Source organism: Tamandua tetradactyla, chromosome 16 (genome assembly GCF_023851605.1).
Source record: "Tamandua tetradactyla isolate mTamTet1 chromosome 16, mTamTet1.pri, whole genome shotgun sequence".
Lineage (NCBI taxonomy): Eukaryota > Metazoa > Chordata > Mammalia > Pilosa > Myrmecophagidae > Tamandua > Tamandua tetradactyla.
Window position 1 is genome coordinate 32,215,729 of NC_135342.1, and position 14,234 is coordinate 32,229,962.

Below are 14,234 nucleotides of genomic sequence, written 5' to 3' on the forward strand. Positions count from 1 at the left end.
CGGGTGGGGGAGGGGCAGCCCGGCTTCCGCTCATGCGCACCGCGGTGCCCGGGAATAGGGTAGTCTGACTGCCACCCCGGTCCAGACCAGGCTGTGCTCTAAGGGTATCTCCGACCCCCGGCTGTGCTAGAGCTTGGACGTGTTTTTTACGAATTTATACGCAGACCTACTCTCTGGCCTAAGAAGTGTAAGGATCATGTTTTAGTCTGGGGTTTGTTCGAACTCCCAACCAAGACTTTATTACAAGTTAGAAATTAACCAAAAAATATAGGTAAACAAAATATATAGGTAAGGAATATAAAGAACACAAAAAGGGCAGTACGGTCAATAAAAAATAAAAATGTAATAAAAAACCATGGAAAATAAAATGGCATTAGAGCCGTTTTCACCTGTTAAATTGGCAGTATTCTAAACAAGAATTCCCATACACTGCCGGTGAGGATTCTAAATTGGCAAAACTTTCCTAGAGGACGAAACCCGGAAAATTGCATAGCTTTTGAATGGATGATACTGATTCCAAGAATTTGTCCTATGAGAGTTATTATTGATTTTTAAAAGATTTAGCTATAGAGGTGTTCATCATTAGAACAAAAAAACAAAAATTGTATACTTTTAATACATATTTTAACAAAATGCTTTGCAGCAGTTAAAAATGATGTCGTGGAGCAAACTAAGTGGGAGAATGCTCACAATACAAGGTCGAAAGATACAAAACCAGTATATACTGTGATTAAATTTTGCAAAACAAAAAACCAAAAATATATTAAAGGACAGGAAATAACCACATTTAATATTTTTATGTATCTGTGTGTAGTGGAATTGTGGATAATTTTTTCTTCTTTTAACTTCTCCGTATTTCTCAGGTATTAATGCTCATCAAAGAAAGTATTTTTTGAATGAGAGGAAAAAAACTATTAGAAGAATAAAAAGACTGAAAACAAAGAGGAAAACGCTATTTCAACTCCTGTGATCTCTCATTCAGCTGCTTGGTTCATCTGCCAGGCTGCTAGATGGGGGAGGGTGTGTGTGTGTGGGGGGGGATGTTCAGACTGCAGCACAGCAGTTCAGGAAGAGCCAGATGTCATCCAGGATGGAAGCCCTCAGCTATGGGCTTCTGATTCTCCACAAGGCCCCACCCTGGCAGTTGAACCTCAAGGTGGCCTCCACACAATGCTCACCTTCCTTCTCCTTCCCAGGCACTGATTGAATGGGAATGCACCTTCCCCTAGGCCTGGGAACTGGCCCTTAACCCCGAGGCCATTTGCTTTTCTTTGTGATGTTTTTTTGGAGGGTGGGTGGGGCGGTCTTGGGTGGGGCGGTCTTGGGTGGTGGATAAAGTGTAAAATGCTTGCTACACCAGAGACCTGGGTTCGATTCCCAGAGCCTGCCCATGCCCCACCCCCCCCAAAAATGCTTGCTCATCTTAATTGAACAAAGAAAATGCTTGCTCATCTTAATTGAACAAGACACAAATGCAGATGTAAAAAGCTGAGAGTACTGCCTACACTTCACGTCCAATCCTACTCCTCCAGGCCTTTGCTGGGTGGGTGTCCTTCCAGACTTAGGTCTTTATTTTTAAGCGGGTTCATACTGGACTTATTTTTATTTATCTTGCTTTTGAAATATGTCACAAACCCTTTTACTGGATCAATGGGAATGCTCTTACTAACCTGTAGTGTATTTTCATAAATTAAGACCTGGTACAAAGCATATATAATTAGATTCAAGAATGTGTTTGATTGGAAGTGCAGCAGTCTGTTTCCATATAAAAGTCACATGTGTTAACACCTAACTCATAATCTGAAAGTGTCTGAACTTCTGACCTCTAAGAATATTCTTATCCAACAACTCTTCTCCACCCTTAAGTCAAAGGAGGGCACCCCCTGATCACTTTTAAAAGTCCAAAGTAGGGTTGTTTCCTGGTGCCTGTGTTAAAAAAAAAAAGTCCAAAGTCATGTATATAGGTATCTGAGTGACAGGGCTTTTGCGCCAATTAGAGGAGGTGCTCTGGTAGTCTCTGCCCACAGCAACAGAAGTACTACTACAGGGAAACAGAGATCATTCTCCAGCCCGGCAGATAAAGGAAGGTTTATAATCTCTCTGCAGTTCTATGCTCAGCTTCAACCCACACACCCTAGAGAGCCTGAAGCCCCACTGGCCAGCACCTTCAGATCTCATACGTACATCTTCAGGTGTCCAGGAGAAGGAATCAGGTGAGTTTCCTTTTTATTTTAATGGCACAGTAGTTTAATACAGCCACCAATTTTAATACTTTGTGCCTGGGCTAGCAGCATCTTGCACTATGACATTCCTATGTACACATAAGCATTTTATCCAAGTACAAATGTTTGTTAAGAGTAAATTAAGCAATTTACTCAAAATTTTATTAGGAGCTAATAAAAAAATTTTACTCCATCATTTTTAAAACCTAAATTTACAGCTTTGAAGAATCTTTGTAGAATTAAGCATCAGAGATTATTGAATTGCAAGAGAGATCTTTGCTGACCTGTCCAATCTATATATAGGAAAGAGTGTTATCTGGCACTTTGCTAACTGAAATTCCTGAACACCCAATGCAAGTCTTTACTGCACACTTGACCACAATGGGATTACTGCTATGCTGTTTTCAGGATGGAAAGATGGGGGAAGGGAAAGGAAATCAGAAGACTATCACCTGGGTCAACAGGAATTAATTTAATTAACAAAGCATTTTAATCCATTTTCATTCTCTCACTTCACATGGATAAAATAGCTTTTCCTGTATTATTACATCATAGGAAAGCAAAGCAAGTACCTTCAGTGTAATAGGTTACCTTGCATAGTACCTCTTGGTATCAAGGGAATGTATAGAAATCATTCCTACCAGTAAAGCACCTCAAGAGAGGACTGAGAAAAGTGAAATACAAAGGAGTTTCGTTTGTGCTACCCCTAAAATCTCCAACTATAAAAAGTTAAAAACACTCCCCTCCTCCCTCCCATCACATACTTAAAATAGCAAATGTTTTTCTCAGAACAATTTTTAATGCATATAAATAAAAACATGGAGAACAAATAATTCATAAAGTGACTTTGCTAATGCAAATCATGGGGGAAATTTGGTTTATCTCAATTTAAAGAACTTATTAAAAATCTAATTTGTTATTTTTCACAAGAAAAAAAAGAGAGAAGAGTATAACAGAGAAGATAGGATTTACCAAATGAGTATGACTGCTGAATCATTATATTGATATTTTAGTTTCTAGTGTCTTGGAATAGCTCAAAGGAAAGAAAAATCATTGTTCTAGTTTGCTGCCTGCCAGAATACAGCACACCAGAGACAGATTGGCTTTTAATAAAAGGGTATTTATTTCGTTAGTTCTTCAAAGGAAAGACAGCTAACTTTCAACAGAGGTTCTTTCTTATGGTCTCTGCTGGCCTTCTCTCCAGGCCTCTGGGTTCCGACAACATTCCCTGGGGTGATTTCTTTCTGCATCTACAAAGGTCTGGGCTGAGTGCTGAGATGAGGTATGGTGAGCTGCTTGGGCTGTGCTACGTTGCGCTTTCTCATTTAAGCACCAGCCAATTAAGTCAAACGTCATTCATTGCAGCAGGCATGCCTCCTAGCTGACTGCAGATGTAATGAGCAACAGATGAGGTTCAGACCATTGGCTCATGTCCGCAGCAACAAAACTAGGTGCCTTCACCTGGCCAAGTTGACAACTGAATCTAACTACCACATGTCCACCCTTGTCAACTTGGCAACTACACGCATCACCTTAAACAATATTAAGGTGCAAAAAACTCTCTTCTGGTTGTGGACCTGTGAATCTCAAAAGAAGTTGTCTGGTGCCAATATGCAAAGGAAAGACAGTCACAAGATCCATAGGAAGAAACTGGAAGGAAAACCTGCAGGCAAACACCATTGGATTTCAAAGTATGAAAATCATTTATCCTTCAGCTTTAAAAAGTGGCAATCCCACCCTTTCTGAGAGCCTATGCAGTAGCCTGCCTCTTTCCAAATCAACCTCAGGGAACATTGAGGAGACCACCTTTTTCTTGGCTCCACTCTCTCCAGGCATCAGGGCCATCCCTGGGCTCTACCATTTCTGGGGCACACGCTCAACCCCTCCATGTGATGGCAGCCAGGCTCTCCCCAGTCCCCCAAGTAGCGTGCTCTACCTTCTCCAAGGCCTGAGGTTGCATGACTCTTCCACTGCAACAAGGTGGGAGACTCATCTGCACTCTTCAGGGTAAACTCACCCTCTCCATGTATATGGGTGGGTCCACTCTCCTGGCCAAGGATTCTTGGGTTCAGACCTGAGCTTCCATGGTTCTCACTCTGCAAACTCTAATCTCTCCCTTTTGTGTCCACCTTTGTCCAGGTTGGCAGTGGTTCTGTTTACACCAACAGTCTCTTCAAGCACTCCAGGACCTCTCCATCATTGTCTTCACAGTTCCTCCAAAATCTTCACCTTAGCCATCCAAAAACCATTTCAACATATCTGGTATTTGCAAACCACAGCAGCACTCGACTCTCCGGTACCAAATCTGTTCTAGTTTGCTGCCTGCCAGAATGCAACACACCAGAGAAGGATCGGCTTTTAATAAAAGGGGATTCATTTCATTAGTTCTTCAGAGGAAAGACAGCTGACTTTCAACTGAGGTTCTTTCTTACATGGGAAGGCACAGGATAGTCTCTGCTGGCCTTCTCTCCATGCCTCTGGGTTCCAACAACATTCCCTGGGGTGATTTCTTTCTGCATCTCCAAAGGTCTGGGCTGAGCTGCAAGTGCTGAGATGAGGTATGCTGAGCTGCTTGGGCTGTGCTACGTTGTGCTTTCTCATTTAAGTACCAGCCAATTAAGTCAAACGTCATTCATTGCAGCAGGCACGCCTCCTAGCTGACTGCAGATGTAATGAGCAACAGATGAGGTTCACGTACCATTGGACCACTGGCTCATGTCTGCAGCAACAAAACTAGGTGCCTTCACCTGGCCAAGTTGACAACTGAATCTAACTACCACAATCATGGAACTGTAACCTACACCAAACTTTAAAATCTGTTCTATAGCCACTTGTTAAAATGTACTTGGAAACTTATTACTTTTTTGTATACATGTTACATTTCACATGCAAAAAAAACCCGTTAAAACACAAAATTTAACTTAACCCTTCTGCCCCGCCCATCACCGCGCAGTGGGAGATGATATTCAGCACCCTCCAGTTGGGGCCCTCAAGCTTGGCCTTTAAGGCTGTTTTCTCTTCAGTTTCCAATTCCGTTTTGTCCTTGGCATTGACAGTTTGATCATAACATATCTCAGTGTAGGATCTGTTTGAGGTCATCCTGCCTTGTGTTCACTGAACATCTTGGACTTATATGTTCATAATTTCCATCAGATCTGGTGTCTTCTGAGATGTCCATCATCCTAACTGATCCCTGGTCACTGATACATACCACTTGCCACACAAAAGATGAAACCAAAAAAACGGGAAAGAGAGAGAAGAAAAGAAGCAACCATCTGCTATCAGCTTTCCAATGTATCATGTACTTCATGTTTAAGAGTTTATTCTGTGGTACTTTTGATATTTGGTTTGCCAAGATCACTACCGCAGCATCCAATATATTAAGGAGAAAATTATGTGTATAATTTGTTTGTTGGATATACAGAATGTAAATATATTTTAAATTGTATACGTATATAGCTATCTCTTAAATATCTATATCAAGATTGGTGGAGCAGATCCAACAAACATCCAAAAATGCCCACTGGATTCTTTCTACTTCTGTACTCTGAGGAAATATGACATTAAATGGACACTGTTACTAATTTTATATTTTTAAGATATAAATAGTTTCATATATTGTTCTCAGACAAATTTAGTATAATTTTTCAAACACAATGTTCAATTTCTTTAGAAAAGGCTGTTGAAAATAAATTCGCTATAACAAAATAAATATGATCAGATTTTTAAAACAACAGCAAAATATCTCATTTAAAACAGTAAGGGGGCAGTTCAATGGTGGTTCAGTGGCTCAGGTCTCTTGCCTGCCATGCCAGAGACCTGAGTCCAATTCCTGGAGCCTGCCCATGCCAAAAAACAAACAAAAAAACCCAGTTAAGTCTCCCACAAATCACTTTCCCCAATAAATGCATTTTCAGAGAAAAGCTTCTATCAGGGCTGGAACAATCTCACAGAATCATTAAGACAACATAAAATGAGTATATTCCAGATAATCTACTGAAGTCTCTTTAAAATTTTTTATTTAAACTAAGTTATGTTTTTTTAAAAAACAAAGAAATTACAGAAAAACATTTATCTTACTTTTCACTGTTCAGTATACTAATTTTGGAGATCATGAGCATTTATCTTTTTATTTTTTATTATTATTATTTTTTACATGGGCAGGCACCGGGAATCAAACCCAGGTCCTTGGGCATGGCAGGCAAGCACTCTTACCTGCTGAGCCACCATGGCCCGCCCTCTTTTTATTTTTTAAATGATACAAGTCACTTTCCTTTTTTGGGTTTCACTTGGGGGAAAAAATAGTGCTACATTGGTATATTATATGTTACTGAGAACCATTTCAGACAAAACAAAAACAAAAAAACCAGGTTCTCAAAAGAACAGATAAAAGTAACACAAAAAAGGAAACGTGCCACTTTGAATCTATTTGGGTACCCTAGAAAAACCAATGTCGTTTAATCCTCATTCAATTTGGCTGGGTAGGATCTCATTGTTTCCATGGAGATGTGACCCACCAGATTGTGGGTGGTAATCTTTGATTAGATGATTTCCATGGAGATGTGTCACCACCCATTCAAGGTGGGGTTGCTTACTGGAGCCATTTAAGAGGGAACCATTTTGGAGAAACGACAGAACCAACAGAGCCACCAGAATCCACAGAGCCAACAGAACAGACAGAGCCCCCTGGAAGCCATTGCAGATTCTTGGAGAGAAAGCTAGCAGATGCTGTCATGTACCTTTCCAGCTGAGAGAGAAATCCTGAACATCACTGACCTTCTTGAACCAAGGAATCTTTCCCTGGATGACTTAACTTGAACATTTTCACAGCCTTAGAACTGAGGCTTGCAACTTAATAAATTCCCCTTTTTAAAAGTCATTCCATTCCAGGTTTATTGCATTCCAGCAGCTTGCAAACTAACATAGAAAGTCACCTGAAACGTCTAATGCTATCCTTTTTTGGGGAAAATCTGATACTATAAAGTAAAACATCTTTCTTTGTTAATTAAAATTTTTTTGAATGGAATAAACAAATTAGGACGGTAACAGGAAAGGAAACAATAACTGGATCATACTAAAATAAGGAAAATTGGCTAATGACATGACTTAAAGACTCTTAATGAAGGTTCAAGAAGAGCTTAGAAAAAAATTAAAATAAATGGACAACTAATAAACTGAGTTACACTAAAAAGGAGAAATATGGCAGATTTCCTGCATTGTGTTAATGTTCCATCATTAAAGTTGAACAGTAAAATTATTTTTTAAATGTAACATAACACAAAATGAATTTTTAGCAAGCTTTAGTAAACTCTTTTGTTATAAATTACCCAAATTTTATAAACAAATCCCCCAACTTGCATTTTCTTTAAAGTAATAACTTTATATCATTACAAATAAATTTCAGCATAAAAGTACACTATTGCAATAATATCTTTTTGCAAGTGCAAAATTTATAATAAAACTGTAAAGTGAAAAATAAAAAAAATGTTTTTAATGAATAAAACCATCAGTGCCATCTATTGCAGAGGTTCAACATCTTAAAATGTTGCTCAATCAGAGCAGCTAGAAGAAAAAACAAAAAATCGTGGAACTATAACCCATACTAAACTAAAAACTGTTCTCAAACTACTTGTTAAAATGTACTTGGAAATTTATTGTTTTTTTAAATATGTTATATTTCACAATTAATAAATGTTAAAAAACAAAAACACACAACAAAAAAAGATGTTGCTCGACAAGTTGCAGAGAAATACACCTTGAAGCAACATAATTAAAAACAACGTATTTTTTACCATTTTACATTATTATTGTTTCTAGTATTTTCTTCTTCCCAAATAGAAATTCACATCTTCTATAACTCTGCTTGAGTTAACCATTCTGTGCAGTTGCCACCACATGTTTCCAAAATCATCATCACTTCATGTGTTCTCTTCAAACTGCCTATAGTACCAGAATGGACAGATAAGGACTTTTCTATCTGTAGTGGTAACATCTTCTGTGTTGTTAATTTTGCTAGGTACATGACTTCATATTCCTGAAGTTGATGGATGACTCTAGCATTAGGATTAACACAAAATCCTTCTTGAACATAAGCAACTACATCTCTGTACTTCATTTCAACTGTTTCCATAATGTATACGACAACAAAGGCAGCACTCCTGGAGATGCCTGCATTTCCATGGACAAGAACTTTTCCTCCAGTTTGTAAGCTCCCAATCAATAAGTTCTTTAGTCATGTGAAAAAAATGTACTATACTCTCAACTGGATTATCCAAGCCTAAATATCTAAATAATTGCTGAAAGTTTGGTTTAATAAAGTTTGCTTCACTATTTGATCTTATGCATATTATATGGGTTATTCCACGTTTCTGTAATATAGATAGTTTGCTTTTCATAGCAGAAAAATATGGGCCTAAAAACAATCCAGGTAAAATTTCCTGCATCTCTTATCTCACAGAACAGATCCATTCCTCAGCATCTTCTTTGTACTGTGGGAGGGTGGGGAACTCCAGCTTCACGTCCTCCATGGTCCCAGCCTGTGGGTTGGTGGGTGGGTTGAAAAGGCAACTTACCTGGCTGGCCAATGTCAGAGCTGGCAGTGGCAGTCCAAGGGAGAACCGGTGGACCACAAGACTGGCAGGCTTACAACTAACACATGCAACCTAAAGGATCTCAGTGGCAGCGAAAGCAAGGAACAGGAGGACTGGATGGCTCAGACTCAGCTACCTCGCTGTTGTTGCCTCCTACCCCCAATGTCTCCACACCTCGGGTGGGTTTCTCACCAGTCACACAATGCCTAGGAGATTCCAAACCTGGTAATCCAGGCCCAAGGTGTTATTTACTAGAGCAGCAAAACAAACTGTTTATGTGAATACCTTGTTTCCTCATTTACACAGGCAAAAAAGCAGGTCTGTATATCACAGTGGATTGCTGTCAGGAGCAGCAGAAAGGAAGAGGTGGAAAACATAAAAACTGTGTGGAGAAAGGGGAGAGAATGGAAGAGTAGAAAGCTGGATGGAGGGACAATGTCCAGAATAGAGTAAGGAACCCCATCTTGTGAGGCAGTAAGAGGCAGGTGGGAGAGGGACGTAGGGGTGGAGGGAGCTTGGGCTAATGTCACAGGGCCTGGGTCTCAAAGAGATAGAGCAGGTCAAGTGGCTTCATTTGTCAGCATCCAGAAACAGCTGCAGAATTTAATAGAAGACAGAGTCAGAGGGGTAATCAAAGGCTGACTGCTGCGCTTGGCTCATTTTCCTAGAATGCCCACCAGGCAGCCTGTGCAGGAAACAGATGCTTTTGGAGCTGCCCCACAAGGACAGGCCATTGACCCTAGAAGGATAAGGCAGCCCAGTTATGAGAGTCTAAGTTAATAACTTTTGAGTTAAAATTAGGTTAAAAACACCACAAATTTGGTCATTAAAATTTGTTTTAATATATATATATATATATATATATATATATGAAAAGGAAATACGAGTGGATGTGTAGTTCAGTGGTTAGAACGCCCACCTTTTATGTGGGAGACCCGGGTTCAATTCCCGGATCATATACAACCCCCTTCCCCCGCAAAAAAAGAAATGCTCTACTTAAATAGTAATTCATCTGGGTCTTCTTGTATAATACAAAATTCTTCCATGGGAGTCTGATGATTTTGAGGCCAGCAACTCTTCTCACATGTATAAATTAGAATTGTTCCAAATTCCACAGAAACATCTGAAAAATACAATATATTTGGTATTCCAACAACGAAAAGTCTTAGTAGAAGCACTCACTCTTTGGTTTACGTAAGCGAACGGAGTGTATCTGAAGAAGACTGCCGAGGTTCATATCCCAACTCTACCACTCTGAGCAAAGTACTTAAGCTCTGTAGTCATAAGACTGTTGTGAGGGGAATTAAATAAACGAATCTATATAACATGCTTAGAAGAGCGTCTGGCACATCTTAATGCTCACTGTGAAACAAAGAAATGAAGTAATCAGACGGTAACAGAGGTGGAGAAGAAAGATGCTCAACAGCAGGATAACTGGTATTACTACAGGGAGTGACCGCCCCTTAAAAGCATAATTAGATAGCGCAAAAACAGTGCTTGCTAGCTTCCAGTCGCAGTATAGCCCACTATTTCCTACAGTAAGTAAACATTAGGTCAAAAGGCAGATTTAATCAGAAGTAGCATGAACATACAATGCAATAATAAAAATCTCAACAAGTTTTCTTCATTCTGTTTAGAGTATCTAATACTGAAAATCCATATTAACATATATTACACACACACAAAACATGCTACCTCCAAAAAGGATTCAGTCAAAAAATAGAAGTGAATCCTAGAGTTTATAGAAATTTATCATTGGTTGGGGCTATAAAGAACACTACCAAGAAAACATGAGCAACAACAACTCCTGCTGATATTAGAATACAGGAAGCAGGAGTCAACAGCATGAGTTGGGTAAGTGATTTGGGACAGCAAAGGGACAGATTTTTTTTCAATGCATTTTTGTTACCAAACCAAAACAACATACAAACATGAACATTCTTAACATACAAACATTCTGTGTATAGTGTACAATCAATGGCTCACAATATCATCACATAGTAGCACATGCATCACCATGATCATTTTTTAGAACATTTGCATCACTCCAGAAAAAGAAATAAAAATTAAAAAGAAAAATTCATACATACCATACCCCTTATGCCTCCCTCTCATTGACCACTACTAGTTTTATATACTCAATAGATTTTAACCTTTGTTCCCCCTTTTTTCTACACCTCTTACCACTCCCTTTCATTGTTCACTAGTATTTCAACCTACTCAATTTATTTTGACATTTGTTCCCCCTATTATTTACTTATTTTTAATCCATATTTTTTATTCATCTGTCAATATCGTAGATAAAAGGAGCATCAGACAATTTTTTCACAATCACATAGTCACATTGTAAAAGCTATATCATTATTACATTCATCTTCAAGAAATATGGCTACTGGAACACAGCTCTACAATTTCAGTCACTTCCCTCTATCCTCTCTAAAATACCTTAAACTAAAAAGGGGATATCTATAAAATGCATAAGAGTAACTTCCAGGATAACCTCTCAACTCTGAAATCTCTCAGCCACTGACACTTATTTTGCCTCATTTCTCTCTCCCCCCCTTTTTGTTGAGAAGGTTTTCTCAATCCCTTGATGCTGAGTCCCAGCTCATTCTAGCTTTTCTGTCCCATGCTGCCAGGGAGGTTACACCCCTGAGAGTTATGTCCCACGTAGAGAGGGGGAGGGTGGTGAGTTTGCTTGCCTTGTTGGCTGAGAGAGAGATAGGCCACATCTGAGCAACAAAAGAGGTTCATAGGCTTAGTCTGTTCTTTGTGGGCATAAGTTTCATATGAACAAACCCCAAGATTGAGGGCTCAGCCTACTGATCTGGTTGTCCCCAGTGCTTGCGAGAATATCAGGAACAGGAGCTAGATTTTTTTTTTTTAATGTAGACAGGGATAATGGAAAGAAAACCACCAAAGAGAGAGCAAAGAAAACCGAGATAGTTTAGGAGAAAGAACCTGATGAATTTGAGATGATTTCCAACAAGAAATATACAATAGCCAGTTTGTAGAGAACACAGAAAGGCTGGAGAAACAACCAACAGTATTTAAAAAAAGGTGATGAAAAGGATCAGAGAGAATAAAAACCAAAAAAACAAGTACCATAAGTGAAAGCTAAGCCCTAAGAAATGCCACAGTCTTTACAGGTGCAGGGTTGGTGGGGGGGGGGTGGGGGGGGGGTGGCTTTAGGGGAAAAAGGAAACATTGAACCTGAGATAGAAAGAATAAGTACCCCAATACAAACATGTTCTTAATCCTAATCCACATTCCTGTAAAGATAAACTCAGTAGAAATAGGACCTCTTGAAGATATTATTTTTAGCTAAGGTATGATACAACTGAATGAGAGTAGGTCTTAATCTACACTATGGGAAGCCTTACAAAGAGAAGAAACCAGAAGCCAGAACTTAGAGAAACACTAGAGAAGTCAGAAACTAGGAGTCAGTGGAAAACTGGGAGAGCAGATACAAGATACTGTCATCGACAGGAGGCAGAAAGAGAAGCCAAGGAGCCCCAAGGATCGCTGGCAGCCAGCGTCAGAATGCTACAGACTCCCAGAGAAAGCAAGCCCTGAAGAAATCTTGATTTTGGACTTCCAGCCTCAAACTTACGAACCAAAAAATTCCTGTTGTTAGCCAACCCACTATGTGGTATTTATCATAGCAGCTGGCAAACTAAGACAGAGGCCAATAACATCCCCACTAAACATCTAATGAAACATCAGAAATCACAAGGATTAGAAAAGACAGTAGAAACCTTATTGCAGAAAGGAAAGGGAAAGATCTTAGCATTGATTTGAGAGGGAAAAGGTGACCCAATGTCAGAATAACTGGCATCACTGCAGGAGAAAAGCTTCAAATGAAACAGGGAAGGTATACAGAAATAAATCAGAAGAAAAACTTAATCTATGGCCCAAAGACATCTTATTTCATGATAAAAGTGATACAGATCAAGAATGCTGTGCTTGGCATTTTGCTAAGTGTCAGAGCATATAGATGGCGCATATAAAGAGGCCAGATTTTTATGTTTCATTTTACTTTTCTTTTCTTTTTTTCTTTTCATTGGCAGGCACCGGGAATCGAACCCCGGTCCTCTGGCATGGCAGGTGAGCGAGCATTCTTGCCTACTGAGCCACCGTGTCATTTTACTTTTAACAGAATATTTGTTTGACTAACAGAAATATTATGAAGGGCAGAACAAGAAAAATGGAAGAAGAAACCTACCACTTCCAGATGGGTCCCTGTACCAGGTAAGTCTTGAAATGCAGAGGGTCTAGACTCTCTAGAACATCAACTAGTTCCATCCCCCTATTCCATTTTATCAACAATCCCTTCCAACCTGTTAAGGGTAGAATGGGCATAGCCCAAATACCCTTAAAGAGTGGGAGAGAAAGAACAAAGGTGATGGTGGAGATACATAGAGAAGGTAAGGTTTAACAAATGAGTGTGACTGCTGAATCATTATATTGATATTTCTTTTAGTCTCCAGTACCTTAGAGCAGCTAGAAGTAAAAACTTAAAACTGTGGAATTGTAACCCATACCAAACTCTGAAATTCATTCTACAACTAATTATTACAATGTGCTTCGAAATTTATTGCTTTTTTGTATGTTATTTTTTCAGAAAAAAGAAAATGAAAAGTCGACTGTGAAGATAAATGCACAGCTATATAATATTGTGAACCTCTGATTGTACACATTGGGTGATTATAAGGTATATAAAATAAATCAATAAAAAATTAAAAAAAACAATTATTGGTAAGTCTCTATGCTGATATACTGTTGGAACCATTACTTCAAAAAAGGAGCCAGTGGTATAGGAGATAAAAATGCTATTTTAAAACTTCTTTCTTCTTAAGTTGCTCAAAACGCTTACAGAAATAATCTGTCAGAGGAGAAAGAACATGCTTCTTATCATCACTGTGAAACTCAAACAAAGCAAATTACTTTTTCAGCCCAACTGGTGGGAGAAGAAAGGTGGTCTGATCTTTTCCATCTGAACACTTTCCAAATAAAGAACAGTTAAACTGGAAACTATCCACGGGGCAGGGTGGTGGCATTATCATATATAAATAATGATATCAAAGCATAATTTTCAAAAAGTTAGAAATACTATTCATATAAACAGAGAATGAACTGAATACATGTCAAAGACTTTTTTTTTTTAACTCATCAATGAACTAACAAACAAGATGGTAAATCTTGTTCAAAGAGCATTTGAGGAACTGGATATTTCTTTGAAAGAAGAAACTTAAAATAAGATTGCTCACAGGGATGAATCTCCAAAGAATTTTTTCTAAGAGAAAAAAGCCAACCCCAAAAGGTTACATACTGTATGATTCCATTTATATGACATTCTTGAAATGACAAATTTATAGAAATAGAGAACAAATTAGTGGCTGCTAGGGAGAAGGGGGTGAAG

General features: G+C 38.8%; 1 protein-coding gene, 1 long non-coding RNA gene, 1 other non-coding gene and 1 pseudogene across 3 annotated transcripts in view; 2 read left to right on the forward strand and 2 right to left on the reverse strand.

Moving 5' to 3' along the window:
* Window positions 1-49: 49 nt before the first annotated feature.
* Window positions 50-13,526, forward strand: LOC143659344 (uncharacterized). The gene is made up of 4 exons (XR_013163499.1): window positions 50-187; window positions 2,107-2,213; window positions 12,992-13,063; window positions 13,437-13,526. It is a non-coding gene; the product is annotated as an uncharacterized LOC143659344 (long non-coding RNA).
* LOC143659343 (serine/threonine/tyrosine-interacting protein pseudogene) lies at window positions 3,059-9,505 on the reverse strand (annotated as a pseudogene).
* PDCD2L (programmed cell death 2 like) overlaps window positions 9,665-14,234 on the reverse strand; it is a 51,337-nt gene continuing 46,767 nt past the window's right edge. The window contains exon 7 of the mRNA XM_077132203.1: window positions 9,665-9,935. Within this exon, the coding sequence (XP_076988318.1) occupies window positions 9,805-9,935 (131 nt within the window). The 3' untranslated portion in view covers window positions 9,665-9,804. The remainder of the gene's footprint in view (window positions 9,936-14,234) is intronic.
* On the forward strand, window positions 9,701-9,774 carry TRNAK-UUU (transfer RNA lysine (anticodon UUU)). Its single transcript has one exon. It is a non-coding gene; the product is annotated as a tRNA-Lys (tRNA).